This window comes from Ornithorhynchus anatinus, chromosome 14 (assembly GCF_004115215.2).
Source record: "Ornithorhynchus anatinus isolate Pmale09 chromosome 14, mOrnAna1.pri.v4, whole genome shotgun sequence".
Taxonomy (NCBI): Eukaryota; Metazoa; Chordata; class Mammalia; order Monotremata; family Ornithorhynchidae; genus Ornithorhynchus; species Ornithorhynchus anatinus.
This window is the reverse complement of record NC_041741.1, coordinates 37,503,094-37,530,244: the sequence shown is the minus strand read 5'-3', so window position 1 is coordinate 37,530,244 and position 27,151 is coordinate 37,503,094. Positions and strand designations below refer to the sequence as shown.

At 41.3% G+C, this 27,151-nt stretch overlaps 1 protein-coding gene across 1 annotated transcript; it reads right to left on the bottom strand.

Annotated features, from left to right (window-relative positions):
* Nucleotides 1-1,981: 1,981 nt before the first annotated feature.
* Nucleotides 1,982-18,917, bottom strand: ACTR6 (actin related protein 6). Its single transcript, XM_029079198.2, has 11 exons — nucleotides 18,802-18,917; nucleotides 13,425-13,542; nucleotides 11,812-11,880; nucleotides 9,919-10,042; nucleotides 9,358-9,493; nucleotides 9,211-9,267; nucleotides 8,657-8,755; nucleotides 8,490-8,568; nucleotides 5,193-5,364; nucleotides 3,974-4,112; nucleotides 1,982-2,339 (listed from the first exon to the last, which is right to left on the bottom strand). Exons 1-11 carry the CDS (start codon nucleotides 18,867-18,869, stop codon nucleotides 2,210-2,212), a joined length of 1,191 nt encoding a protein of 396 aa, XP_028935031.1. The 5' UTR covers nucleotides 18,870-18,917; the 3' UTR covers nucleotides 1,982-2,209.
* Between the last annotated feature and the right edge of the window lie 8,234 nt (nucleotides 18,918-27,151).

Below are 27,151 nucleotides of genomic sequence, written 5' to 3'. Positions count from 1 at the left end.
CTCAAAAATAAATGTCATTATCCTTGTTTTTAAATAGTTTCATAAATATTTCTAAAATATCAAATTGTGTTCTGCTTGTCACTTAATGATTTTTAAATGCTGCTTTATTTGGTGAGTACTCCAAAAAATGTCACATTAACAGCTTTTAACTGGATTGTTCTTGGCCAATTTTTTCATCTTTAAATTGAGACAGTTAAACTGAAGATCAGTGGTATTTATTGAGTGCTTACTATATGCAGAGCACTGTACTAAGCAATATATGGATTATCCTCTTCGATTTTTTGATTATTAGTGTAATATTCTATAGTCCGTAATATTTCTTGAGTCCTCTGAAATGGGTTAGACCAACTAAGAATTATGTAGGAAGGACCACAGGAGAGTATTAGTTCAGCACCCCCCCACACACCCAGAGCAACTATATCAGGACAAATGCTGTATTATCTATTCATTTTAAAATATTCCTCTGGATAAAGACTTCACAACCTCCCTTTCTGGGATATTTATCATTGTGATAATCAACTTTTCTTATGTCCAGATAAACTCTGTCACTCAAGTGTAAACGTTTATGAGCTTATGAGCCATCTGGTATAGGCAGCACCCGAGTGCTGTAGAGAAACTAGTCTTTTTGATTGCCTTCTCCCTTTATGCAGTCCTTCCTGAATCGGAATTGGCTCCTTGCACTTTCCAGTCAATAGATGAATCACTGTCTTGCCAGAGTATTTTATTAATAATCATTGTGGTATTTGTTAGGCATTTACTATGTGCCAAGCGCCGGAGTGGATACAGGCAATCGGGTTGCGGCAGAGTCCCTGCCACACATGGGGCTGGATGGGTGTCCAGCATTTTATTCCCCTTTGAGATTGGGAAACCTGAAGTCCAGATCCTTCTGCTGCACCAGCTTCTGCCACACTTTCCTTTTCCTCTGAGGGATGCAGCAGGATGCTCAGAAAGCTAGACCGCTGTTGGTCTCCTTTGTCCTGCCCCCAATGCCTCAAGTTGACACCCCCAGAATTATTTGCTGCTAGATAGGTGTTGACTGTATTTTTTTAAGCTCCTACTAGGTCCTAAAACAGAACACAGCATCAGTGACCTAAGGTTTCTAGTCTAATGGGCATGAACAAGCAACATGGAAATATAAACAAGCTTAGCAAAGTACTCTGTAGGCAGTAAGTGCTCAGCAAATACCATTGCTGGATAAATTTAGTTATATTCATTCATTCAATTGTATTTAAGTGCTTACTGTGGGCAGAACACTGTACTAAGCGCTTAAACAAGTACTATGGAAGCTATAGTATGTGGTGTGATGTAGACAAAAAATGATGGGGAGGCTTTATGAAGGAGTGGGTTTTTAATATGGTAGTTGATGATCCCCTTTGATTCAGGAAGTCAAAGACTGTGAGAAAAGATAAAACAAACCGACCATATTATAATGGCAATTTTTTTGCTAATTTGTGAATTTAGTTTGTTTTGGAAGAATCAAAACCAAATTCCAGAATGTTTATATTAACACTTTGTAATGTTTTTTTCTTTAGGAAATCATTGAGATACATTTAAATGATTGCTATTAGTGTTTTTGTCAACTATTTTCAAAGAATTCAAAGCACTGAATTCTATTTTCATTTCTCTGAGGCTACAGTGACTGTGATAAAGCAAGGAACTTGGGTTTCTGCAGCATTCGAGCACCTTCTGAGGGCACAGCATATAATGAATATAATGGAAATAAAAAGTGTGGTCCCTGCCCTTGGAGTTAATTTTCTAGGATGCTTTAGGAATAACACTTGGCAAATGCTTGAGAGACAGTAATGAATCCAAACTATTAGGCCACATGAACCAAAAGTCAGTACTTAACTACAAGTAATATCAATGTAAATCAGTGCATTATATATTAAGTGAAAAAGCAGAAAAAATGAAAGAATTTAAAATTCATCCCATCTTTCATTCACCACTGACCAATTTGAAAAGACACATGCATGGCCAGTAGAGCTGTTTGATCTGTTTATTATTCAATGAACAATCCTCCTTCCCAAGTAGCCTTCCACGCTCCCAGCAATAAAAAAAAAATATGGCACAAATATTTACATCGGTCAAGAAAAACTCGTACAATAAAGGGTCACAACAACTGACATGCACTTCTTCAGGAAGAAGCATTTTGTAATTAAAGTGAGATATTCTATATCATACAATAGAATTAGTGTTAGTCCAGACAACTTTAAATATCAAATTTCTCTTCACATATGCAATGTCCATTTTCTTCATAATCATCTCTTGTTACTACCATATCTTCAAAATCATCATTTTCTGATATCAATTTTCCACCTTCCCAGGAGTAAGTAATGGGACTGAAAAGATGACCAGAAAAAAAGGACACGAACTCAGATTATTGTATGAGGCATCAAAATAACTGATAAGTGTATTGGGAACTGCAAAAACAATCTCCACCCAGATTTTAGCAAAAAGGAGGGTCAACTTCTGACATCTGGCCACCCTGAAGTAGGGAAAAGTTTTGCCATCCCCTTCGCTTCGATGCCATCGTGTTAGGCTGTTCTGCACTGACAACTTTACGTTAGTTACACTGCAGGCTCCTTCAGCATCCCATGTGACATATCAGATGCCTATGGTCACACCGCAGCTAGGTCTAGAACCATGGTGTTCTGACTCACAGCCCCAAAGCTATGCCATGGTTTTAGGAAGTATAATAATAATAATAATTGTGGCATTTGTTAAGCGCTTACTGTGTGCCAGAGACTTAATTTCTCAAAACATAGGACAACCCAGGCATCCTGTTAATCTCAATATTAATTGAGCTTAAATTCAAGATTCTGAAGCTTAAATGTATTGTAAGCAATCCTTTGAACAAAAAAAGAATAGAGGAAGCTACTCAAGGGGCCCTTCAAAGTAAAACATTATTTCCCAGGCAATTGATTTAAAAACTGTACATTTTTATCACGTCTGAGAGATTGTAGAATTTTACAATCAAGTCACTTAACTTCTCTGTGCCTCAGTTACCTCATCTGTAAAATAGGGATTAAAAAACTGAGCCCCACGTGGGACAATCTGATCACCCTGTATCTACCCCAGCGCTTAGAACAGTGCTCTGCACACAGTAAGCGCTTAATACAAACATTATTATTATCATATGAAAGTCTGTTCAAAACCTCGAACGTGGAGCATTACTCTGTGTTGTGAGAGTCACTGAGTTCCCCATTCCCAAAGGTGCCGCTTAGTTTCCCCTGCCCCTTCGACAGTTAGCTCTGGAGCATTCTTGTACCGTCTGAAGCTGGTTCTGGCCAAGATTATAGCCAGAGCACCTGATGGCAGAAAAACCATGACGAACTTGCGTCTCTGTTGTTATAAAAAGTATAACCGGAAGGGCACAGAGCACAAGAAAAACTTCCTACTATGGCCAAATTCTAACACCTGGTTAGGCCAGCAAATCTTTCCCTAGGAGCCTGCCGGCTCCAGAACTCAGCTCCCCCATTGAAGAAAAGGAGCAGAGATGACTGCCCAGCATCCAGCCTTCCCCACCCTCGGGGGCTCCGCTCAGCAACCCCTTGCTGTGCAGGAGGGAAGAGAAAGGGAGGAAAGGGAGTCGTTCTCCCACTCTGGGACTCAGTGAGTTCATTCTTTAACCTGAAGAGAGGTTGATGTATCGTTCTGTCACTTACCTGTTATGTGACACTGGGCAAGTCGCTTCTCCGTGCCGCAGTTCGTTCCCTCATCCACAAAATGGGGATTCAATACCTGTTTTCCCTCCTACTTAGACTATAAAGCCCATGTGGAACCTGATTATCTTGTATCTACTCCAGTGCTCAGCACAATGCTTGGTGCATAGTAAGTGCTTCACAAATACCACAATTACTATAAGTCTCTCTGAATAAGTACGGATTGACCACAAAGGTTGGAACAATTCCCTTTCCCATTCGCCTCTCCCCATATATCATATTTTAAGTCAATATTGAAAACTAAGACTTACTTTTCTGGCAAGACAACAGAAACTTCATAATCAGTTGGAGTGAGGCATCTAACTTCAGAGTAAACTCGATCCCTGAATCCCGGGAAGAGCGAATTTCCTCCAGTCAGAACAATGTTCTTAAAGAAATGGGGCTGCATTTCTTAAAGAAAGAAAATAGCAAGGGTGAATTGTTTTTTTTAACTAAAACTATTTTAGATGAAAAGAAAACACTGGAGTAACAATTTAACTAAGATTAACTACGATTAAGCAATAGATAAGTAACTTTTTAAATATTTAATGCAAAAGGAAATTTTTATTTCAGCACTGGGCCACTTATAGTGGTATAATTGTGGTATATTAACCATCATGTGATCAAACAGTACTTCACTATAGCATTGGCTTTTGTTCTCCATCCTCTTCCTTTGTAGAACTGTGAGTCCCTCAAGGGACAGAGCCTGTGTTTAATTCCCATTTGGGTACTCTTTTCCAGCAGCATTTGGTATAGTGCTCTGCACAGTAAGTGCTTAATAAATAGTTTTACTTCTCCCTCTCCCCACCCAAAATAGAGCAGGTACTGAATCTATAAAGAAGCTGTGAGTTGGTGACATAGAGAATCCACTGGTGATAACTTAATAACAGCTAGACTTACCTCCAGGAAGGGTACAGTGAAGCTTTAGAGATCAAACGAGCAAAAGTTACATAAGGAAGGTTTTCCGTATGAGGAACGGAATTTTATTTGCCTTACTGCTATATGAGAGAGCTAGATATAAATTGCTAATCTAACAATACCTACTCTAGAGGAGTAAAATAAATAATCACTTGGGGCAGACAGCATTTGACCCAAATACCCCTGTGTCCACCTGATAATGAAGATTCTGAAGCTTAAATGTATTGTAAGCAATCCTTTGAACAAAAAAAAGAATAGAGGAAGCTACTCAAGGGGTCCCTTCAAAAATAAAACATTATTTCCCAGGCAATTGGTTTAAAAACTGTACATTTCTATCACGTCTGAGAGGTTGTAGAATTTTATTCTCTGGAAATCTTTCAGAGTAATATGGACTATCAACTTGTCTAAAATGTTTTAAGAGTGGTGCTGCCTGAACTGATAGATTAGATGAATTCTCCAAGTCCTGGTATGATGACTCTGGTTCTAAAATACTGCTTAATCTGTCATGGAAGAAGATCACCTACAAAGCCATAAAGTGGACATTTAAATACAAATATTTTTGCAGCTAGGTACCTTCAGGTAAATTCTGAATAGAATAGACGATAGCTTCTGGAATTCCCATTTCTTGAATGCCTATATCTGAAGGATTGAAAAGTATTTCTGGAACCGCAAATCTCTCATTGGCCAGACGGAGTATTTGTTCCCCAGTTTTATATTTTCCGCTTAAAACCATCTCTTCTCTTGGCTATAAGAAATAAGACAGGAAAACATCTTAGAAAGAATCAGGGTGAATTTAAGTTCAATTAATACTGAGATTAAGAGGATGCCTGGGTTGTCCTATGTTTTGAGAAATTAAGTCTCTGGCAAACAGTAAGCGCTTAACAAATACCACAGTTATTATTATTATTATACTTCCTAAAACCATGGCATAGCGATGGGGCTGTGAGTCAGCACACCATGGTTCTAGACCTAGCTGTGGTGTGACCATAGGCATCTCACTTAACCATGCTGAGGCTCAGTTTCTTCATCTATAAAATTGAAATAAGATAACCCGCTCTTCCTATTTCTTAGTTTATGAGCTTTGTAGGGGCGGGGACTGGGTTTGAAATGCACCTTACACCTCTACTCTAGCACTGGCATGGTGCTTGGCACGTAGCTAAGTGCTTAATACTACAAATTCCAGCTTTCCAGAAATACCATCAATATAATGACTTCCTCCAAAATTTGATCCTGAAATTGGCATCTTCACATTATTAGGGAAGCAGCTTGGCCTAGTGGAAAGTGCATGGGCCTGGAAGTCAGAGGACCTGGGTTCTAATCCCAGTTCTGTCACTTGCCTGCTGTGTGACCTTGGGCAAATCATTTAACTTCTCTGTGCACCAGTTTCCTCATCTGTAAAATGGGGATTTAATATGTTGTCTCCCTCCTAGACTGTGAGCCACATAAGTGATGTGGACTGGGAATCTACCCCAGTGCTTAATACAGTGTCTTGCACATAGAAAGTGCTTAACAAATATCTTTAAAAATCTGGTTCAGAGTAAGCATTTAAGCACCCTCATATAATTATTATTATTATTTATTACTTCACCTAGCTTCATTATGCCTACTTTTGGGGTCCCAACTTGGGTCCCTGGATTCCCCGTATTTCAAACAGAAGTTAGTAACCCAGAATCTCCTTTATTTATGGTGTCTTTATTCAAAATCGATGTGACTAAGTTACATTCTTCTGGAAATTATCCCTTGCCCCAGCCAAACTGGTAACCCAGGCCGTCCTTACTGACGCACATTCATTTTGTGTTTATCCCTTGTATGAATGATGATCCAGGCAGTCATATAATGATGTTGGCATTTATTAAGCGCTTACTATGTGCCAAGCACTGTTCTAAATGTTGAGCACTGTTCTAAGCGCTAAAGCACACTGCTCCAGATGGGGATCTTTATTAATCTTCTATTGAATCTTCCTAATAATTAATAATTGTAGTATACATTAAGCACATTCCAGACTCTTTGTTAAGCTCTGGGGCTTAACACAGCTGATCAGATTGGAACAGACTCTGTTCCATAGTGGACTCTCTGTCTAAAAAGGAGGGAGAACTGATACTTAATTCCCGGTTTTCAGATAAGGAAATTGAGGCACAGATAAATTAAGTGATTTGCCTAAGGTCATACAGCAGGTAAATGGCAGAATCAGGAACAGAATCCAGGTAAGTCAGTTGTATTTATTAGGTGCTTACTATATGCAGAGCACTGTGTACTAAATGCTTGGAAGAATACAATATAACATATTCCCTACCTACAACGAGCTTACAGTCTAGAGGGGGAAACAGACCTTAATGTAAATAAATAAAATTACAGATAGGTTCCTAAGTGCTGTGGGGAGAAGAGGGTTGACTCATATTAGGTGCAGGAGGAAAGTCAAGCTACACCATGTGAGTCCTCTCCCTCTACTTGACAGCAGGGAGAGTCGTCTGGCTTCCAGTCCTATGTTTTTTCCACTAAGCTATACTGCTCTAATTCTGAATTCTTTAATCTCATGACTACCACCAACAAAATCCCCAAATGTAGGGGACTCCTATTTCATCACAGTAAAACTAGAAGTAGGAAATTTAAAGGCTTTCGAAAAGAACAGAGTATTGTCAGCTCTGTAAGGGCAGGGTACGTTTGCTTATGTCGTTCTCTCAACATGCTAAAAAAAAATGCCCCTGATTGACTGAACATTTTGCCAGTCAGGATTCATAACCCTCAAAATAAATTTGGTAAATACAAATTATGTCTATCAAAAATTCTAACCTCCTCGTAATCGCTTAATAAATTCAAAAGATATATCCTAGACTACTTACAAATTTAATTTTAAGATATCTTCAGTACAAGGGAAGTTAAAAAGTCCAACTTTGACAACAGAATCTCACCTTAATACTGGTACTATTATTCTTAAACTAAGTTTCTTTAATGACTGCATGTGTTAGGAATCTTGTTCCGCCTAGGAAAAGAAGAGCAATGTAAACCATCGCTTCCCTCACTCAGTTAAGTTGGTTCGACTCTGGCAAAGTGAAACACCAATTAATGCTTCATAATTGAGGGGTGGAGAGAGAGAGAGAGAGGGAGTTAAATAGCACTTCTTGGGATGTTTCTAGAGCAAAGAATGTCACACTGTTTGAATAAAAATGTTTTCTTTGGCTAAAGACAGATTATTAAAAACAATACACTGACCTTGAGAACTTCAGTAGTTAGTACTATTTATGAAAAACCCTAAGAGTCATTTTCACATTAATCCACTTCTAGGAAAAATATTTAAATTCCTTTCAATTATAGTCTATAATTCAGTTCAGAACAAAGTGAATTCTCCAGCAAGGAGCTCATATTCCATTGTACAAAATGCCATTTCCCAAGGAGAGCTAAAACCAAGATCATGAGGATTCAGTTCAAAAATGGCTACACATCAATGGCGGACATATAAATAATAATAATAATAATGTTGGTATTTGTTAAGCGCTTACTATGTGCAGAGCACTGTTCTAAGCGCTGGGGTAGACATAGGGGAATCAGGTTTCCCACGTGGGGCTCACAGTTAATCCCCATTTTACAGATGAGGTAACTGAGGCACAGAGAAGTGAAGTGACTTGCCCACAGTCACACAGCTGACAAGTGGCAGATCCGGGAGTCGAACTCATGACCTCTGACTCCGAAGCCCAGGCTCTTTTCCACTGAGCCACGCTGCTTCCCGCGTAATAATCAAATGGGTATAACAATTAATAATAAATCATACACAAAATATAAATGAAATAATCATAAATAGAACATAAATAATAAAGCATACACACTATGACCCTAATATAACCAACAATCATGAAACAAAAAATGATTTGTTACCTTACAAAATCCCTTCTTAATTGTACTGAAATCAGGCAAAACATAGTCTACCATGACTGTATTTTCTTCTCCTTTTAGTCTATGAAATAAAATTAAAACACGTCACACTATTCCTATAAATTCATATTAATTGATATGGCTATTGATTAGTTTATCACTATACCTACTTTGCAATATCCATATCTTTATAAAAATCCTGAGATACATAGCAAACATCTTCTTTCACTTGATTAATTACATGTGTTTCATCCATAACATGAAGTTGCCTGGTCAAAGTAAGAAAGGTACTGAAATTAAAACTGAGTATTTAATACCAAATTATTTTGACTATTCAATGAAAAATATTGCACATTTTGGCCCCAGTATTGAAACAATTTGCTATAAAAAATACCAGTTTGGGGGAACAAGAATTCTCTAGCTAGCACTCCCATCGACACAATTTTCAATATAAAAATTTCAAAATAAAAGTTAAATAATCAAATCCCATATCATCTTGCCAGCTCACTTTTCCCATTTAATTTCTTTTGATCTTGTGGCATTCAACATTTCCAGATTTTCAGGGAAATAATCATAGCTCCCCACCAAAACATTTTGCCTGACTTGAATTTCACAGGAGTCACCTGAGTATCCTAAGATTTTCAAAGGGTTTTTATGGAATAAAGTGGACACTTCTATAATTTTATAGTTTAAATAATCTTCACAAGAAACAATAGTGTTTTACCTGTAGGAGATGATCTCCTTTAAATGATTGGTTAAAAGCTTTCCTCCCACATTAATCCTGAAAAAAAAAAATTAACTTGCTTTATTTCTTCCTTTGATTAAACACTGTAATGGAAAAAAATAGCACATGCAATAAAAAACAGTTTACCGAATGATTGCTTCTTTTTTCTTTTTACTTCTGCAATAAGGCACAATGTGTGTAAAGGAATAGCCGCTGTCCACAATGATACAGCACAATTCAGATGGATTATCCCGGAAATACCTGTGTGCACTGAGAGCCCCAGCTGCCGCAAAAAAAACCAGTAACACATTAAACAACCTTCTAAAATACATTCATGCTTAAATGATGGAAGGCTGAAAAACTAGGTACGTCCCTGCGTTCTGCTAGTTGCAATAAGCGATTTAAAATGGGATCCCAAAAGGCTGTACTTTTATACCCCTAAACAGTTCTGAAAGGTTGAGAATCTGACAGTAAAATTCTCCTTCTGTAACTGCATCACTAAAAAGCCCCTGCAAATTTTATTATGCAGATTGTTAGTTCATTTGTTGTTTCTGAAGACCAAACATGGAATAGTTAAGTATTGCCAATGCTTGTTTACAGCTTTGATCTTCATGACTAAAGACTTAGGAGTAAAACCAAACTCTTTTCTGGTCCCAGAAGTACCTAGCACAATGTAGGTCATAAATGTCAATACTACTACCAACTTACCATTTACTCTAAGAACTGCTTGGAATTGATATTCTTCAAACAAGATTTCATTCATTGACTCCTGAATTGAACTGAAGTTAAAATAAGGCTCAGTGATGATGATATTGGTATCTAAAAAATCCACCTGTGGATTAAAATCCAAAATTTCAAGCATTTTTCAAGTGACATCACACAATTTACATTACTAAATCTAGGTGAATAAAAGGTTATGACATATCTGTATTTTGAAAAGATGTTGCTATGCTAGGAAAAAGTGAAAAAGGTTTGTACATTGGTGTTTTTTTTAATGTAAACTACCAGGATACCAAGGAAAAGAAGTCAAAGAGTAATTGCTTTTAGATATTATATACTCTCACTTTATGGAAACTGTTCCACTGAAAAAAATCAGAAATAGGGAAAGGCAGTCATTCTAAGTGAAATTAAAGCAAAACACTGTATTTAAGTTGACAGTTTTTCTTGATAAGCCTCTGAGTCACTTGGAGAAACATTACAATCTGAATATGCTTGATAAATTTTTATTTTCTGGGCCCCTCAGATGAGAATGGCACAAATCCCCAGCAATACAGCATGCAGATCCCCATGTGCAGGATGGTAGGGAGGCAGTCTGATAAAAGGCCAGTGCTTTCTGTCTCCCTCTCTGCTCCTGCCATCACCAGGGAAATTCAACTGTCCCCATCTCAAGGGCACAGCAGTCGGGGAGGCTGCAGTCACGCAGGCCAGAGCATGCCCACCATCAGGACTCCACAACAGCTCTCCCCTGGTTGCCCTCCACTGCCCATCCCCATCCCCTCGCCTGCCACCCTCTATGCGACAGCCCGCTGGAGTAGGGCAGCAGAGCCTTGTGACCTAAGGCTTCCTCACTAACAAGACTCTGGGTCTGGGGGATGAAAGCCTGGAGGCACAGGGAGGAGGAGGAGGAGGAAGAGAGGAGAGAGCCACCTTTCCCTCTCCACCCACCAGCCATCCCTGAGAGTAAGGCCCGTCTTAACTGGAGTGAGGCTGGCAAATAAATCTCTTCCCAATGTTTAGATGGTTTGGAAGGCACTTAGGATAGTTCTGCCGGGAGGGGAGGGGAAGGAACCTGAGGATTATTCCTTTTCTCGTTTTGCTCATGTTATTTTTGCTGAATTTACCCAATTATTTCTTTCCATGAATGCTTCTGCCCTTCCCAAACTTTTGGAATGTGAGCCCCAAGGAGGCCAGGTACTACATCTGAATCGCCACCTTGTACTTTTCCTCAGCATTTTTTTTTCAGGAACTGAATAAACTATGGAAAATAAAAAGCTAGTAGTTACTAGCTTAATGTAAACTACCTTGGTATCCTGGTAGTGTACATTAAGGGCACACCTTGCAAACAAATTGACAAACAATTCGCTTGTGGTGGGTGTTTTTAATATGTATACACACCAGAAAAAAACATATGAAATGCTCAACTGGGACAAGTCAATAGTTAATCCAGGGTAAAATTCAAACTCTGCCACAGGAAACAGGATCTGTTGAAGAACAGTTAAATCTACCTCTAGGCCTTGAGAGTAACTTTTCCAGTATCAGTACTATTACATTAAAAAGTTTAAGTTATACATTTGCATCTTAGAGCAGAGATACTGTTTTCCGTATCCCATGGGGATGAGTACTAAATTAATGATCTTTAAATGGTATACCTGAGTATACACTTTAAAATATATCTGACAGTGCACAGAACAATGTGCAGCTATTTCATTTGCAAAGAGTAAATGTTTCCTTCAGGCCAGAAATTTACTCTACAGAACTGAAAAGTGAAGATGAATATCGTTACTTCAAAATGAATACAATGGACAGTCTAGTAGTCTTTTAATGTAAATCCCTATTTGAACAAGATATGTAAACTGAAATCCAAAAACAGGAATGTGTTACCTGATACATTTCTTTTCCAAAAAGGTAATCCCAAACTTGTCTTTGAACATCCCAATTCACCAAGTAGCCCTAAAAGGTTTTAAAAATGCAAGGGGTTTGGAAGAATACTTTGTTAATGGCAATGGCAAAACTTTGTAAGTTGTAGAGCAAACTGTCAAAGAGAATCATACATTTTTCTTCTGTGTGTTCACTCCTCCCTTTGTATGGCTCCAGATTTCAACTTGGATATAGTTTCCGCTAAGAGTTGCCATAGCCCTAACTGCAGAATGGCTGCCTGACAAGTGCTCAAACAACACTCTCCTATCAAACTTCAGTGGATTATGACCCTCTCCGTAACTATGCCTCCAGCAGGTGATGGGTCAAAAGGAAATGTTCCTCTCATGCTGCTGCGCTGCATCTCTCCCTTAATGGAGGCCAGAAGAAAACTTGGCCATGATTAGTCCCTGTCATGGAGAGAGTGACAGGAAGAAAGGAAAGAAAAAGGGGTGGGAGAAACATGGAAAAAGTATAATGTCTGTTAAAAATCAAAAGGTCATGGGTTCTAATCCAAACTCCATCACATGTCTGCTGTGTGACCCTTGGCAAGTCACTTCAATTCTCAATTATCTGAAAAATGGGGATTGAGACTGGGAGCCCGACATGGGACAGGAGCTGTGTCCAACCTTATTTGCTTGTATCCACCTCAGCACTTAATACAGTGCTTGGCACATAGCAAGAGTTCAACAAATACCATTATTATTATTATTTCAGTGTTCAAAAATCTAGTTTTTCAAAGCGCCTCTCTGCATCTATGATCACCTCTAAATTATCCACATTGTTAAGGTGGCTTTGTCTCTGTATGTGGCCCTCAGCAGTGGAGTTCTGTAATCAGACTCCATGACCACTGAAACATTTCCTTTGATTATCTACTATCTAGGGCCACCACTTCTCTTCTGCTGGTTACATGGATCTAAGTATTGTATCACTGGATCATCATTACAACCACTGCTTCATTCATTCCCCAAGTGTAAATAAATAAGAGTTGACTACTTATTTTCCAATATGTGGTTTTTCATCTCCTCTGCTCGTAAATAGTTTAAATACAAAGTACATTCCTTCTGTGAAATATGCACATTTCAAGTGTGATTTACATGCCTATTGCTCCATAGCTATTTAAAAGTATTACAATCCTTTAGATTATAAACTCTTTAAGGTGTTTTGACTGATTCATTCAATTGTATTGATTGAGCGCTTACTGTGTGCAAAACACTGTACTAAGAACTTGGGAGATATAACACCAGACACATTCCTACCCACAATGAGTTCAGTTTCCTGCCCACAATGAGCTCACAGTCTACAGCAGGAGACAGACATTAATGTAAATAAGTACACAGATAGTATTGATTCTGCTGTAGCCTCCCAAGTCCTTAGTATACAGTAGTACTTTGCACTCAGTAGGTTCTTAATAAACACTGCTGGCTGACTTGAGTACAAGACTCCACAACTTCAGTCATAATTTCCATCTTTGCTACAAGCATAATTCCATCCCTTTGCTCTAGAGACTTCACAACATGTGGTACGTTGGCAGAAATTATCTGAATTCAGTCTAGAGATAAAAATAGAAGAACAGTTACCTTTTGAAATGGAAGAATGTAAAAAAGTCCCGAAGGGTCTTTGATTTCGTCTATCTGGTTAGCTGTAAAAGTTTTAAGACGTGCAGTCTTTGACCTGAATTGGCAGTTGGGAATAACACTGGAAAAAAAAAAAAGAGAAAGAAATCTCCCAAACAAATTCTGTGAATTCTAAATGAGGTAGGAGAAAGTTAAAACCGCTAAACTGTGACAAGTCAGGGTCTTGCATTCAGTCGGCAAGACCCAGCTTTCCCACATCTTACTGGATCAATATAGACCAGAAACTCCACTGCCCTGAAGGGGTCGAGGTGGGCACTAAGAGAAACACGTGGTCTGGAACCCCTACACTCTCTGGACTGGCCTCTGTGCCTCATGCTAGAAAACCATCCTTACCTTAGGAAAGCTGGGAGACGTTCACGTTTTGTAAAGAAAGACTGTGTGGACTTGAGGACTTCTTACTTCAAAAACTGTATTTTGCTCCTCTAACTCTGTTGAAGTTATCAAAGTCAAAGGATTTGGGGTCTAATCCCAGCTCTGCCACTTGCCTGCTGCGTGACCTTGGGCAAGTCGTTTCACTTATCTATGCCTCAGATTCCTCATCTGTACAACGAGACTTAAATCCTTCTCCCTCTTACTTAGATTGAGAACCCCGAGTCTCCAACCTTATTTTATTATCTACCCCAGCACTTAGTACAGTGCTTGATACATAGTAAGTGCTTAAAAAGTACTATTATCTTCCATGGTTGATTTTGTAATTTGCAGTTTGGGACTCTGCGAGGTTTAGGCATCTGTTCACCCATTTAGATTGTGAGCCCCTATCACATTGCTAATCTGTTTCTTTTACCTGTGCTTCACACATAAGCAGTTGAATTGCTTTCCATATCTGAAGAAATTTAGAGGGCCCCAAAGCTTCAATAACTTTGCTCTTGGAAGCTATTTTAAAGAGTTAATTTTTAAGGATTTCCTCCCAAACGGCGGGAACAACAGATGAGCCTCTGTTCTGAGACATAAGTAGTCTCAGGTAGTAATGGTATTTATTAGGCGCTTAACAGTGCAGAACACTCTACTAAGCACCGGGAGAGGATACAGAGATGGAAATAAGACACGGTCCCTGTCCCTCAGAGAACCCGTAAGTATAAGTGGGGAAAAGAGACTGGAGAAACAACTCAACCGGAATGATTAAACTGTAAAACATTAAAGTAGGATAAAACCCAAACAGAACCACAGGGAAATGGGCATTACTGTGTGACGGATATTGAACTAAGCGCTTGGAAGAGTACAATACAATAGAGTTGGTAGACACATTCTCTGCCCACAAGGAGCTAAATCCAAAACAATTCGGGACCAGGAACCTCAAATGAGGAATTGATTAGGGTGACAGTCCTACCGATTTTAATAAGAGTAGCTTGCACAGCTCCACTCAAGGTCCCTGACAGAGTTTCACTGGGGTAGAGTGAGTGCAGTAAGCAAACAGGCAGGCAAAGGTGCAGCATCTTGTTGTAGTGTCTTAATAATAATAATGTTGGTATTTGTTAAGCGCTTACTATATGCAAAGCACTGTTCTAAGCGCTGGGGAGGATACAAGGTGATCGGGTTGTCCCATGTGGGGCTCACAGTCTTAATCTCCATTTTACAGATGAGGGAACTGAGGCCCAGAGAAGTCAAGTGACTTGCCCAAAGTCACACAGCTGTCAAGTGGCGGAGCCGGGATTTGAACCCATGATCTCTGACTCCCCAGCCCGTGCTCTTTCCACTGAGCCATGCTGCTTTTAATCTGGCTGACGGTTGCCTCAGTAACCGCTGGGGTCTCCGCCATCCTCATCCACCTCACAGACGATGCACGTTAGGCGGTTCTCTGGTCATAACCTTCACCACTGATGGCAAAACCCTGCCACTAGTAAATAGAAAGAGTACTGCAAATTAGGAAACTGGGTTATGCCTGCTGGTTACGTAGTACTTTTTTTCAATTTATCTGCGAGAAGACGATGGATGGCTTTTAATAAACAGGGTAACCTTTAAGCCCCTTGCAGGCAGGGGCTGAATCTTACTTTAGATGCCTGCATCACAATACTAACCAAAAGCTATTGATGACTACTTCTGATTGCCTTTTAATGCTGACGTCTAGAACTACTTCACTCATTCTACGGTCATTTTTATTTCACCTGATCAAAACACTGAAATACAAAGCCTGTTACTAGCCACACCTTAGTAGCATTTGGTAGCACTCCACTGAAATGAGCCACAGAGTGTAACGTTACATAGTCCCTCGACTGTACATTTCTATAAGTTATTTATTTATATCAATGTATGTCTCCCTCCCTATACTGTAAGCTCATTTTGGGCAGGGAACGTGTCTACCAACTCTTGCAGCGTGGCACAGTAGAAAGAGCAGGGGCTTGGGAGTCGGAGGTCGGAAGTCATGGGTTCTAATCTCGGCTCTGCCACTCAGCTGTGGGACTTTGGGCAAGTCACTTAACTTCTCTGGGCCTCAGGTACCTCATCTGTAAAATGAGGATTAAGACTATGATGATGATCACGGTATTGGTTAAGCGCTTTCTATGTGCCAAGCACTGTTCTAAGCGCTAGGCACTGTCAGCCCCCGTGGGACAACTTGATTAGCTTGTACCCACCCCAGCACCTGGAAGAGTGCTTGGCACACAGTAAGCACTTAACGAATATCATTATTGTTATTATCAATACTCTCCCAAGGGTTTAGTACGGTGTTCTGTCAAGTCAGCCAGTCAAACAGACTTACCGACTGACAGTCCTGCAAACAGTAGGCGCTCAATAAACGCCACCTATGATCCAATCGGTGATGATGATGAAGAATTACGAGCACACACCAGGAAGTATATTTCAGGCTACGATTGCCCCAGCCGGTGTGACGGGAGGAGAGGGAGGTGCTAGCCTTCCGACAGATGATTTCCTGTACCGAATAATAATGATGATGCCATCTATTAAGCGCTTACTATGTGCCAGGCACTGTTCTAAGTGCTGGAGAGGTACAAGGTAATAATAATACTAATTCTGGTATCTGTTAAGCGCTTACTATGTGTCAGGCACTGTTCTAAGCGATGGAGAGGTACAAGGTAATAATAATAATTTTGGTATGTGATAAATGCTTAATATGTGCCAGGAACTGTTCTAAGCGCTGGAGAGGTACAAGGTAATAATGATAATAATAATTTTGGTATGTGTTTAGCGCTTACTATGTGCCAGGGACTGCTCTAAGCACTGGAGAGGTAATTTTGGTATTTGTTAAGTGCTTACTATGTGTCAAGCACTGTTCTAAGCGCTGAAAAGGGACAAGGTAATAATAATTTTGGTATCTGTTAAGTGCTTACTATGTGCCAGGCACTGCTCTAAGCGCAGGAGAGGTACAATAATGACAATAATAATTTTGGTATATGTTAAGTGCTTACTATGTGCCAGGCACTGTTCTAAGCGCTGGAGAGGTACAAGGTAATAATGATAATAATAATTTTGGTATCTGTTAAGCGCTTACTATGTGCCAGACACTGTTCTAAGCGCTGGAGAGGTACAAGGTAATAATAATAATTTTGGTATGTGAGAAGCAGCGTGGCTCAGTGGAAAGAGCCCGGGCTTGGGAGTCAGAGGTCATGAGTTCGAATCCCGCCTCTTGTCAGCTGTGTGACTGTGGGCAAGTCACTTCACTTCTCTGGGCCTGTTTCCTCACCTGTAAAATGGGGATTAACTGTGAGCCTCACGTGGGACAACCTGATCACCCTGTATCTCTCCCAGCGCTTAGAACAGTGCTCTGCACATAGTAAGCGCTTAACACATACCAACATTATTACAAGGTAATTATATTATTGTTGTAGTTACAATACAATTACAATAGTTGTATTACAGTACAATATTACAATATTGTAATAATACAATATTACAATTACAACAATTACAACAATAATTGCAATTATTACAAGGTAATAATGATCATAATAATAATTTGGGTATGTGTTAAGCGCTTACTCTGTGCCAGGCACTGTTCTAAGCGCTGGAGAGGTACAAGGGAATAATTTCATTCATTCATTCAACCGTATTTAATAATGTTGGTATTTGTTAAGCGCTTACTCTGTGCAGAGCACTGTTCTAAGCGCTGGGGTAGATACAGGGTGATCAGGTTGTCCCACGTGAGGCTCACAGTTAATCCCCATTTTCCAGATGAAGTAATTGAGGCCCAGAGAAGTGAAGTGACTGGCCCACAGTCCCACAGCTGACAAGTGGTGGAGCCGGGAGTCGAACCCGTGACCTCTGACTCCCAAGCCCAGGCCCTTTCCACGGAGCCAAGCTGCTTCCCTATAAATAAATACAGCTATTTATTGAGCGCTTACTATGTACAGGGCACTGTACCAAGCGCTTGGAATGAACAAGTCGGCAACAGAGAGGGACAGTCCCTGCCCTCTGACGGGCTTAGGGGGAGACAGGCAGACGAGAACAATGGCAATAAATAGAGTCAAGGGGAAGAACATCTCGTAAAAAACAATGGCAACTAAATAGAATCAGGGTGATGTACATTTCCTTAAACAAAATAGGGTGATGAAAATATATGCAGTCGAGCGGACGAGTACACTGTAAACAGAGTCAAGGGGAAGAACAGCTCGTAAAAAAACAATGGCAACTAAATAGAATCAGGGTGATGTACATTTCCTTAAACAAAATAAATAGGGTGATGAAGATATACGCAGTCGAGCGGACGAGTACACTGTAAACAGAGTCAAGGGGAAGAACAGCTCGTAAAAAAACAATGGCAACCAAATAGAATCAGGGTGATGTACATTTCCTTAAACAGAATAAATAGGGTGATGAAGATATATGCAGTCGAGCGGACGAGTACAATGTAAACAGAGTCGAATCCCAGCTCTGCCACTTGTCGGCTGTGTGACTGTGGGCAAGTCACTTAACTTCTCTGTGCCTCAGTTCCCTCATCTGTAAAATGGGGATTAAGACTGTGAGCCCCACGTGGGACCACCTGATTCCCCCTGTGTTTACCCCAGCGCTTAGAACAGTGCTCTGCACATAGTAAGCGCTTAACAAATACCAACATTATTATCATCATTATTAGAGTCAAGGGGAAGAACATCTCGTAAAAAAACAATGGCAACCAAATAGAATCAGGGTGATGTACATTTACTTAAACAAAATAAATAGGGTGATGAAGATATATGCAGTCGAGTGGACGAGTACAGTGCTGGGGTGGGGGGAGAGGAGAGGGAAAAGGGGGGAGAAGAGGGTTTAGCTGCGGAGAGGTGAAGGGGGGATAATAATAATAATGTTGGTATCTGTTAAGCGCTTATTATGTGCCGAGCCCTGTGCTAAACGCTGGGTAGCTTCCCCCACTGGGCCTTTGTGCGCTCACCTGACATTATCGTGGCTGTAGCCGATCTTGGCGTTGTAGGCCCCGTTGTCCAGGACCAGCGTGGCCATGGCCCCCTCGGCCGCCCGACTGCGCAGGCGCCAACTCCCCTCCCGGACCTCTATGGTTCTTCCTCTGGGGCCCGGATAGAGCGGCCCCACGGGGGAGGCCGGTGGCGGGGCATCACGGGACAGTGGAAGACGGCCGGCCTCTTCTCTCCGGACCGCCAGCGCGCCGGTCACGTGGTGCCTCCACCCTTTAATAAGAGTCATAGTAATAATGTAGGTATTTGTTAGGCACTTATTATGTGCAGGGCATTCTTCTAAGCGCTGGGGGGAGATACAGGGTCATCAGGTTGTCCCACCTGAGGCTCCCACCCTTTAATACTAGAAATAATAATAATAATGTTGGTATTTGTTAAGCGCTTATTATGTGCAGGGCATTGTTCTAAGCGCTGGGGGAGATACAGGGTCATCAGGTTGTCCCACCTGAGGCTCCCACCCTTTAATACTGGAAATAATAATAATAATGTTGGTATTTGTTAAGCGCTTATTATGTGCAGGGCATTGTTCTAAGCGCTGGGGGAGATACAGGGTCATCAGGTTGTCCCACCTGAGGCTCCCACCCTTTAATACTAGAAATAATAATAATAATGTTGGTATTTGTTAAGCGCTTATTATGTGCAGGGCATTGTTCTAAGCGCTGGGGGAGATACAGGGTCATCAGGTTGTCCCACCTGAGGCTCCCACCCTTTAATACTAGAAATAATAATAATGTTGGTATTTGGTAAGCGCTTATTATGTGCAGGGCACTGTTCTAAGCGCTGGGGGAGATACAGGGTCATCAGGTTGTCCCACCTGAGGCTCACAGTTAATCCCCATTTTCCAGATGAGGTCACTGAGGCCCATAGAAGTGAAGGGACCTGCCTACACTCCCCCAGCTGACAAGTGGCAGAGCTGGAATTCAAACCTATGACCTCTGACTCCCAAGCCCGGGTTCTTTCCACTGAGCCACGCTGCTTCTCTAGTAGTTCTGTTGGCATTTGTTAGGCACTTACTGTGTAATAATAATAATGTTGGTATTTGTTAAGCGCTTGCTCTGTGCAGAGCACTGTTCTAAGCACTGGGGGAGATACAGGGTAATGAGGTTGTCCCACGTGAGGCTCACAGTCTTCATCCCCATTTTCCAGATGAGGCCCAGAGAAGTGAAGTGACTCGCCCGAAGTCACACAGCTGACATGGGAGGGAGCCGGGATTGGAACCCACGATCTCTGACACCCCAGCCTGGGCTCTTTCCACTAGCCATGCTGCTTTCCATGTTCTTTCATTTCTTACTTCACTTGGCTTGTAATCTGCAGTCAGTGTCTCCCTTTTAAGATACTAGTTTTCTTTTCTGAATATTTTTCAAGTTTCGTCTAAATGATTCAGGATGTCCTAAGCTTTTCCGCTCTAACTGTTCAGATCACCGAGTTGTATAATGGGAGGTTTTCAAAAAGGAAGCCACTCGTTTCGGTGCTATTTTTGAACCTCTGCTGTGCTCTCAGGTTAAATGAAGTGCTACTGTGTCCTGTTCAAACCCTAAAGCGCTGAAGCGGCTAGAGTTAAAAATTTTTTATGGTATTAGTTTCAGAGCTTACTTTGTGCCAGACACTGTACTAGATGCTGGGGAAGATACTATTATTATTATTGCTATCGCTATTATTATACAAGCTAATCAGGTTGGACATAGTCCGTGTCCCAAATTAGGGCTCACAGTATTAATCCCCATTGTACAGATGAGGTACTGAGGCACAGAGAGGTTAAACGACTCATCCAAAGTCACAGAGCAGACAAATGGCAGAGCTGGGATTAGAACTCAAATCCTTTTTAAAACAAATCTACTTTCAGCTACCAGAAAATTTTTCGTGGTTTGAAAATACATCCTTAAAACATTTCTGTAATCGGGCAGAATTACATGTATGTATATATTTGTACTAAGTACTGTAAATTTCTGTGGAAAATCCCTGGTGTAGTCAATCAGTGGTATTTATGGAGTGCTTACTGTGTGTACAACACTGTACTAAATGTGTAGTAGAGTACAGTATTATAGAGGTGGTAGACAGGATCCCTACCATCAAGGAGTTTACAGCGTAGAGGACAAGTTTACATTCTGAACTGCAATCGCAAATACTTCCATTTATATCTGTATTCTTGCATTTTTACACTCTGGCTTATTAAATAATGGGTGCATCCAAATGAAACGTTTTCAGTTAAGTGGTCACCATCCTCCACTAATCTGTCAAAAGACAATAAATTAACTTTCTTCAATGCTTCCCATGAGAAAAGACCGTTTAGGACAGGCCGTGGGTTCTCTTTAGACCACACTGATACAATGGGTTCTTGATAAAGTGGTGTACTGTAAGACTGTGTTACTGTGTACTGTAAGACAGTGTTAGTTGAGAAACATGTGACCAAATGTTCCAGTGACCCAAATCCCCTCTCATCTCCTTCTCCTTCCACCCACCATTCATTCTCCATTGTGTTTATTGTGGGCCATCAACAACAGGTTGGGGGTTGGTGATAATCTCTCATGAATGTATTTCACCTTTCCCCCTTTAGGCCAGCCTCCTGGCTGCATGCCATAACACAGGTAAAGGTGATAATGGGAAGGTTACAAACAGCTCACCTGAGTGTGGCTTTACAGTGGGTGGCCCCTTGCCCTTTCAGACATACCGTGGAAACATGGTCGGGGTTGTCGTCACTACAAGTGTGCATTGCCCTGTATTTGGGATGGATAAATATTGAGGTCATTGTGTACCTGAACTCTCTTAACTCCACCAAAGTGATATAAATCTTATAGTCCAGTTCATGGTCAAATTTAGGATCCTGATAAAATCCTTATTTATGTAGCTCGAACAGAAATAACTAACATAAATAATTGAAGTCACAGGTATAAAATTCTGTTAAATTGCAAATTGGATTTTCATCACCATAATAATAATAATAATGTTGGTATTTGTTAAGCGCTTACTATGTGCCGAGCACTGTTCTAAGCGCTGGGGTAGACACAAGGGAATCAGGTTGTCCCACTTGGGGCTCACAGCCTTAATCCCCATTTTACAGATGAGGTAACTGAGGCACCGAGAAGTTAAGTGACTTGCCCAAAGTCACACAGCTGACAAATGGCCGAGCTGGGATTTGAACTCATGACCTTCTGACTCCAAAGCCCATGCTCTTTCCACTGAGCCACGCTGCTTCTCTAATGAGGTGTCCATCCCCTTGATTCTAATTATCGTGATTACGTTGTCTTGTTTTTGTCCGTCCATCTCCCCCGATTAGACTGTGAGCCCATCATTGGGCAGGGATTGTCTCTATCTGTTGCCGAATTGTACATTCCAAGCACTTAGTACAGTGCTCTGCACATAGTAAGCGCTCAATAAATTCTACTGAATGAATAATAACATTCTCCTTTATTTTAAATGAATAGTAACAAATTGACCTCTTCCATCCATATTATCAAATTATCCAATTCCATTCATTTTTACCCAAATGTGTTGGACAGAATTCTAAGTGGTTAGAATTACACTTTCCCTACAATACACATTTTCACATTTCCTTCGGCCTTCACAGCATCTCCACACAGTTGTCCTTCTAATAATTATAGTAATTGTGGTATTTATAAGCACTTACTATAGTCCAAACACTGTAATTAGTACAGGCAGGGGGTGGGGGGTTGGTTAGATACAAGATTATCAGATTGGATAAGCACTTGGTTCAGTGTTCTGTACACAGTAAGCATTGAATAAATACCATCTGATTGATTGACATAGTCATTGACCCACTTGGGGGCTCACAGTCCAAGTTACAGGGAGAACAGGTATTTAACCCCCATTTTACAGATGAGGAAATCGAGGTAGAGAGGAGTTAAATGACTTGCCCAAGATCACGCAGCGGGCAAATGGCTGAGCTGGGATTAGAACCCAGCTCATCTGTTTCCCAGACTATTTCCAGTAGGCCATGCTCAACCTGACATCATAGACTTAACATGTTTAACAACACACTGAACTCACCTTCCCTCCTAAATCCTCTCCTAGCCCTGCAGTTGGTCCAGTGAAAAGAGTATGGTTCTGGGTATTCTAGAAAGCAGCGTGGCTCAGTGGAAAGAGCACGGGCTTGGGAGTCAGAGGTCATGGGTTCAAATCCCAGGTCAGCCACTTGTCAGCTGTATGACTTTGGCCAAGTCACTTAACTTCTCTGTGCCTCAGTGACCTCATCTGTAAAATGGGGATTAAGGCTGTGAGCCCCATGTGGGACAACCTGATCATCTTGTATCCTCCCCAGTGCTTAGAACAGTGCTTTGCACGTAGTAAACACTTAACAAATGCCAACATTTATTTATTTTAAGAGAATTCCTGCTGGTGTCATGTCATTAATGGTGAAGGATTCAGATCAAAGAGCTATCTACGGACTTCTGTGAGACCGAGGTCCAACAGGAATCCTGAAATATAATTGGCTAACACAGATGGTGAAGGAAGCTGAGTTATGGAGGTAGTGCTTAGCACATAGTAAGCGCTTAACAAATGCCATCATATCATTATTACTATCGGCACTATGCCATACTGATCGCTTCTGCTCTAATAAACTTCTTTTAACACTTTGCCATGTGCTGCAACCCTGCCCATCTACAAGCTTGTCACCTTCGATGCCCGGGCCGGACCGTGGCTGCCAGCGACGACAGAGTGGTGTGCACAAACCGACTGTTGCTATAATTGATTCTTTTGTGTGGATTCTTGCTCCTGAATTATCAGGCCCCAGGTTTATCCTCTGTTCTTGAGGAAGACTCCTTAGATGAGACTGACACCGTGAGTAAGCTGGAGCTAGAGGAGCAGAGTGTGCAGGCTGGGCTGTAGTAGGAGATCGGTGAGGTGAGGAAGGATGGGGCAGGCTGATAGAGTGCTCTAAAGCCAATGCTAAGGAGTTTTTGTTTGATGTGGAGGTGAATGGGCAGCACCTGGAGGTTCTTGAGAAGTGGGGAGACATGGACTCAGTGTTCATTCAGCATAAAAACACTTAAAAAACTTGTTCGTTGGCAGTGCATGTAGTACTTGTTGGCGGAATTTGCATTTAGAAGATGTATGGTTTTAGTTCCCTTTGGAACAGGAAAAATGAGAAAAAAAAAGATAAAAGTTTCATCCAGTAACGATTAAAAAGGACTTTATATTCAAGTGCTCAGGCTTCCAAAGTTTGTAGAATAGTAGAACCTTCAGAAATTTCGACAAATTAACATTCACCCAAATAAATCAATATGGAATATTGCCCCCAGAATATCTACTACTACTAGTAATGGTGGTATTTGCTAAGTGCTTACTATGTGCAGAGCATTGTTCTAAGCGCTGGGGTAGATACAGGGTAATCAGGTTGTCCCACGTGAGGCTCAAAGTCTTCATCCCCATTTTACAGATGAGGTAACTGAGGCAGCGAGAAGTTAAGTGACTTGCCCAAATTCACACAGCTGGCAGGTGGTGGAGCCGGGATTAGAACCCACGACCTCTGACGCCTAAACCCGTGCTCTTTCCTCTGAGCCATGCTGCTTCTCTACTGTTATGTTATCTCCAAGGCAGCCTTCCCAGGCTTCAGTTTCTTAGCTTCTGATTTCCTTCTAGGATGCTTGATTTGATATCATACACGCAGGGCAACAACAACTTAGGACAATTTCCTACTTTCTTAATAGCTCCTGTTAAACTGTTGTTGGCATACTTCTATTTCACAATTGCAGTGCAATCTTGGCTCTTCTTCCTCTGGATTGTTACCAAAGTGAACTTCTCATCCACCCTCCATTTCTACTTCTCATCTACCTTCCGTTCCTCCCAGCTTCGATCTCTCTCTGTAACATCCCCATTCTCCCTGTCTCTGAAGCCTGCGGCGTTGGTTCATCCTTGCCTCCTCACTGCCGTTTAGTTCCCCCATCAAGTCCTGCCAATTCCTACTCCAAAACATTCCCCAGAGCCCCTCAATCAATGATCGATAAACATTATCGAGGGCCAACTGTGTGCAGAGCACTGTACCGAGCGCCTGAGAGAGTACAGGAGAATTAATAGACCAGATCCCTGTCCTTGAGAAATTTACTGTATGCTCATCCACTCTCCCTAGCTCACTTTCTTCATACTTTTCAAGCTCACCTTCTCACCTCTCACAGTGGAAAGAGCCGGGGGTTGGGAGTCAGAGGTCGTGGGTTCTAATCCCGGCTCTGCCACTTGCCAGCTGTGTGACTTTGGGCGAGTCACTTAACTTCTCTGTGCCTCAGTGACCTCACCTGTAAAACGGGGATTAAAACTGTGAGCCCCACTTGGGACAACCTGATCACCTTGTATCCCCCAGCACTTAGAACAGTGCTTTGCACATAGTAAGCGCTTAACAAATACCACAATTTATTTTATTTATATCTTGCCTTCCACTGGTCCTTTGCTCATGCTGCTTCTCCGGCCTGGATCTCCATCCCCCCCCCCACCAGCATGAGAAGCAGCTTGGTCTAGTGGAAAGAGCGCAGGCCCGGAGTCAAAAGACCTGGATTCTAATCCTGGCTGTGCCACTTGTCTGCTATAAGACCTTGGGCGAGTCACTTAGCTTCTCTGTGCCTCAGTTCTCTCATCTGCAAAATGGGGATTCGATACCTGTGCTTCTTCCTACGTTACACTTTGAGCTCCATGTGGGGCCTAATTATCTTGAATCTTCCCCAGAGCTTAGTACAGTGCTGGGCTCATAGTAAGCGCTTAACAAATATTATTATTATAATGATTAATAATAATGAGGATAAGTCCACCAGACCTCAATCCTCCCCACCTTCAAAGCTTTTCTAAAATTCCACGTCATCCAATAAGCTTTCTCTCATAATTTCCCATTCTGAATCATATTAACTCAACTGTTACCTCTGGCACTTATGAATTCACTTATATGGATCCTCATTTTATATATTCACTTTTATGAGTCATTAGCCCCGACATATGTCTTTATATAGTCACTTGTACTTTCAGTTCCATATTTTTGATTCCTTTACTGGTAAAAAATTTTTTATGTCTGCCTTCCATTAGAGTGTCGGCCGCTTGTGGGTGGGTACACAATCAATCAATCATCCGTATTTCCTGAGTGCTTACTATGTGCAGAGCACTGTACTAAGTGCTTGGGAAAGTACAGTATAACAGAATTGGTATAAACGTTCCCTGCCCACAACGAGTTTACAGTGTAGAGGGGGAAACAGACATTAATATAAATAGATAAATTTTGGATCTGTGCATAAGTGCTGTGGGACTGAGGGGAGGTGAATAAAGGGTGCGAATCCAACTGCAAGGATGATGCAGATGGGAGTGGAGAAGAGGAAATGAGGGCTCAGTTGGGGAAGGCTGCTTGGTGGAGATGTGCCCTTAATAAGACTTCAAAGGAGGGGAAAGTGATCGTCAGATATGAAGTAAGAAGAGGGAGGGCATTCCAGGCCAGAGGCAAGACAAGGGCAAGAGTCGGTGGTGAGATAGACAACGCGTCCTGTGCTGTTACACTTTTCCAAGCTCTCTCTAAGCGGGTATTGGATAAAAGCCAACGCTTCCATAATTACTGTCACGTTTTTTGTTAGCGCAACTTCCAAATGCACTAAAGTGATAAAACAACAGAGCCCAGTTTTTTCCCAATAGCTGTAAATCTGCTCTTTTTGTGTGTGATTTATTCCCTTAAAGCAAAAATTCACAATAATCACCATCTTCATTTTGCATTTCCCAGCCTATTGAAAATGTTGTTATGGACAATCTTCTTTCCCTAGTCCCATTTATCTAGCTTTCACACGTGTATTCCGGGGTGGAAATGAAAATTGCCTAGTACTATTAACTCGTATGCTTTTAAATGATTTGAATGTTGAAGGAAAGTGGGGAGACTCATCCCTATCCCTGGAGAGAATGTGTGCTTCTCTGGTTAATTTCAGGCCTCTGTGCCTGCCAATTGCCTCCCTTTAACTGGGAGACCTCACTGGGACGCTCGGCAGCCGAACTCGTCCATCAATTCAACTCTTCCTTCCTCCCTTGGTGACACTATGAATTCCCCCACCAGGGTTCGAGGGGGAAAAAACAGAATCAGAGACATAAAAGTCAGAAAGGAAAGGGGAGCTAGGTAGGAAAGAGGAACTTAGCTCATCCTCTATACTGTAACCTCGTTGTGGCCAGGGAACGTGTCTGTTTATTGTTAGATTATACTCTCCTGAGTGCTGTTAATCGTACAGCGTTCTGGACACAGAAAATACTCAATAAATACGATTGAATGAATGGAAAAACTTGAAGGCCTTTTGTGGGCAGGGAACATATGGGCCAACTCTGTTGTATTCTCCCAGGTGCTGA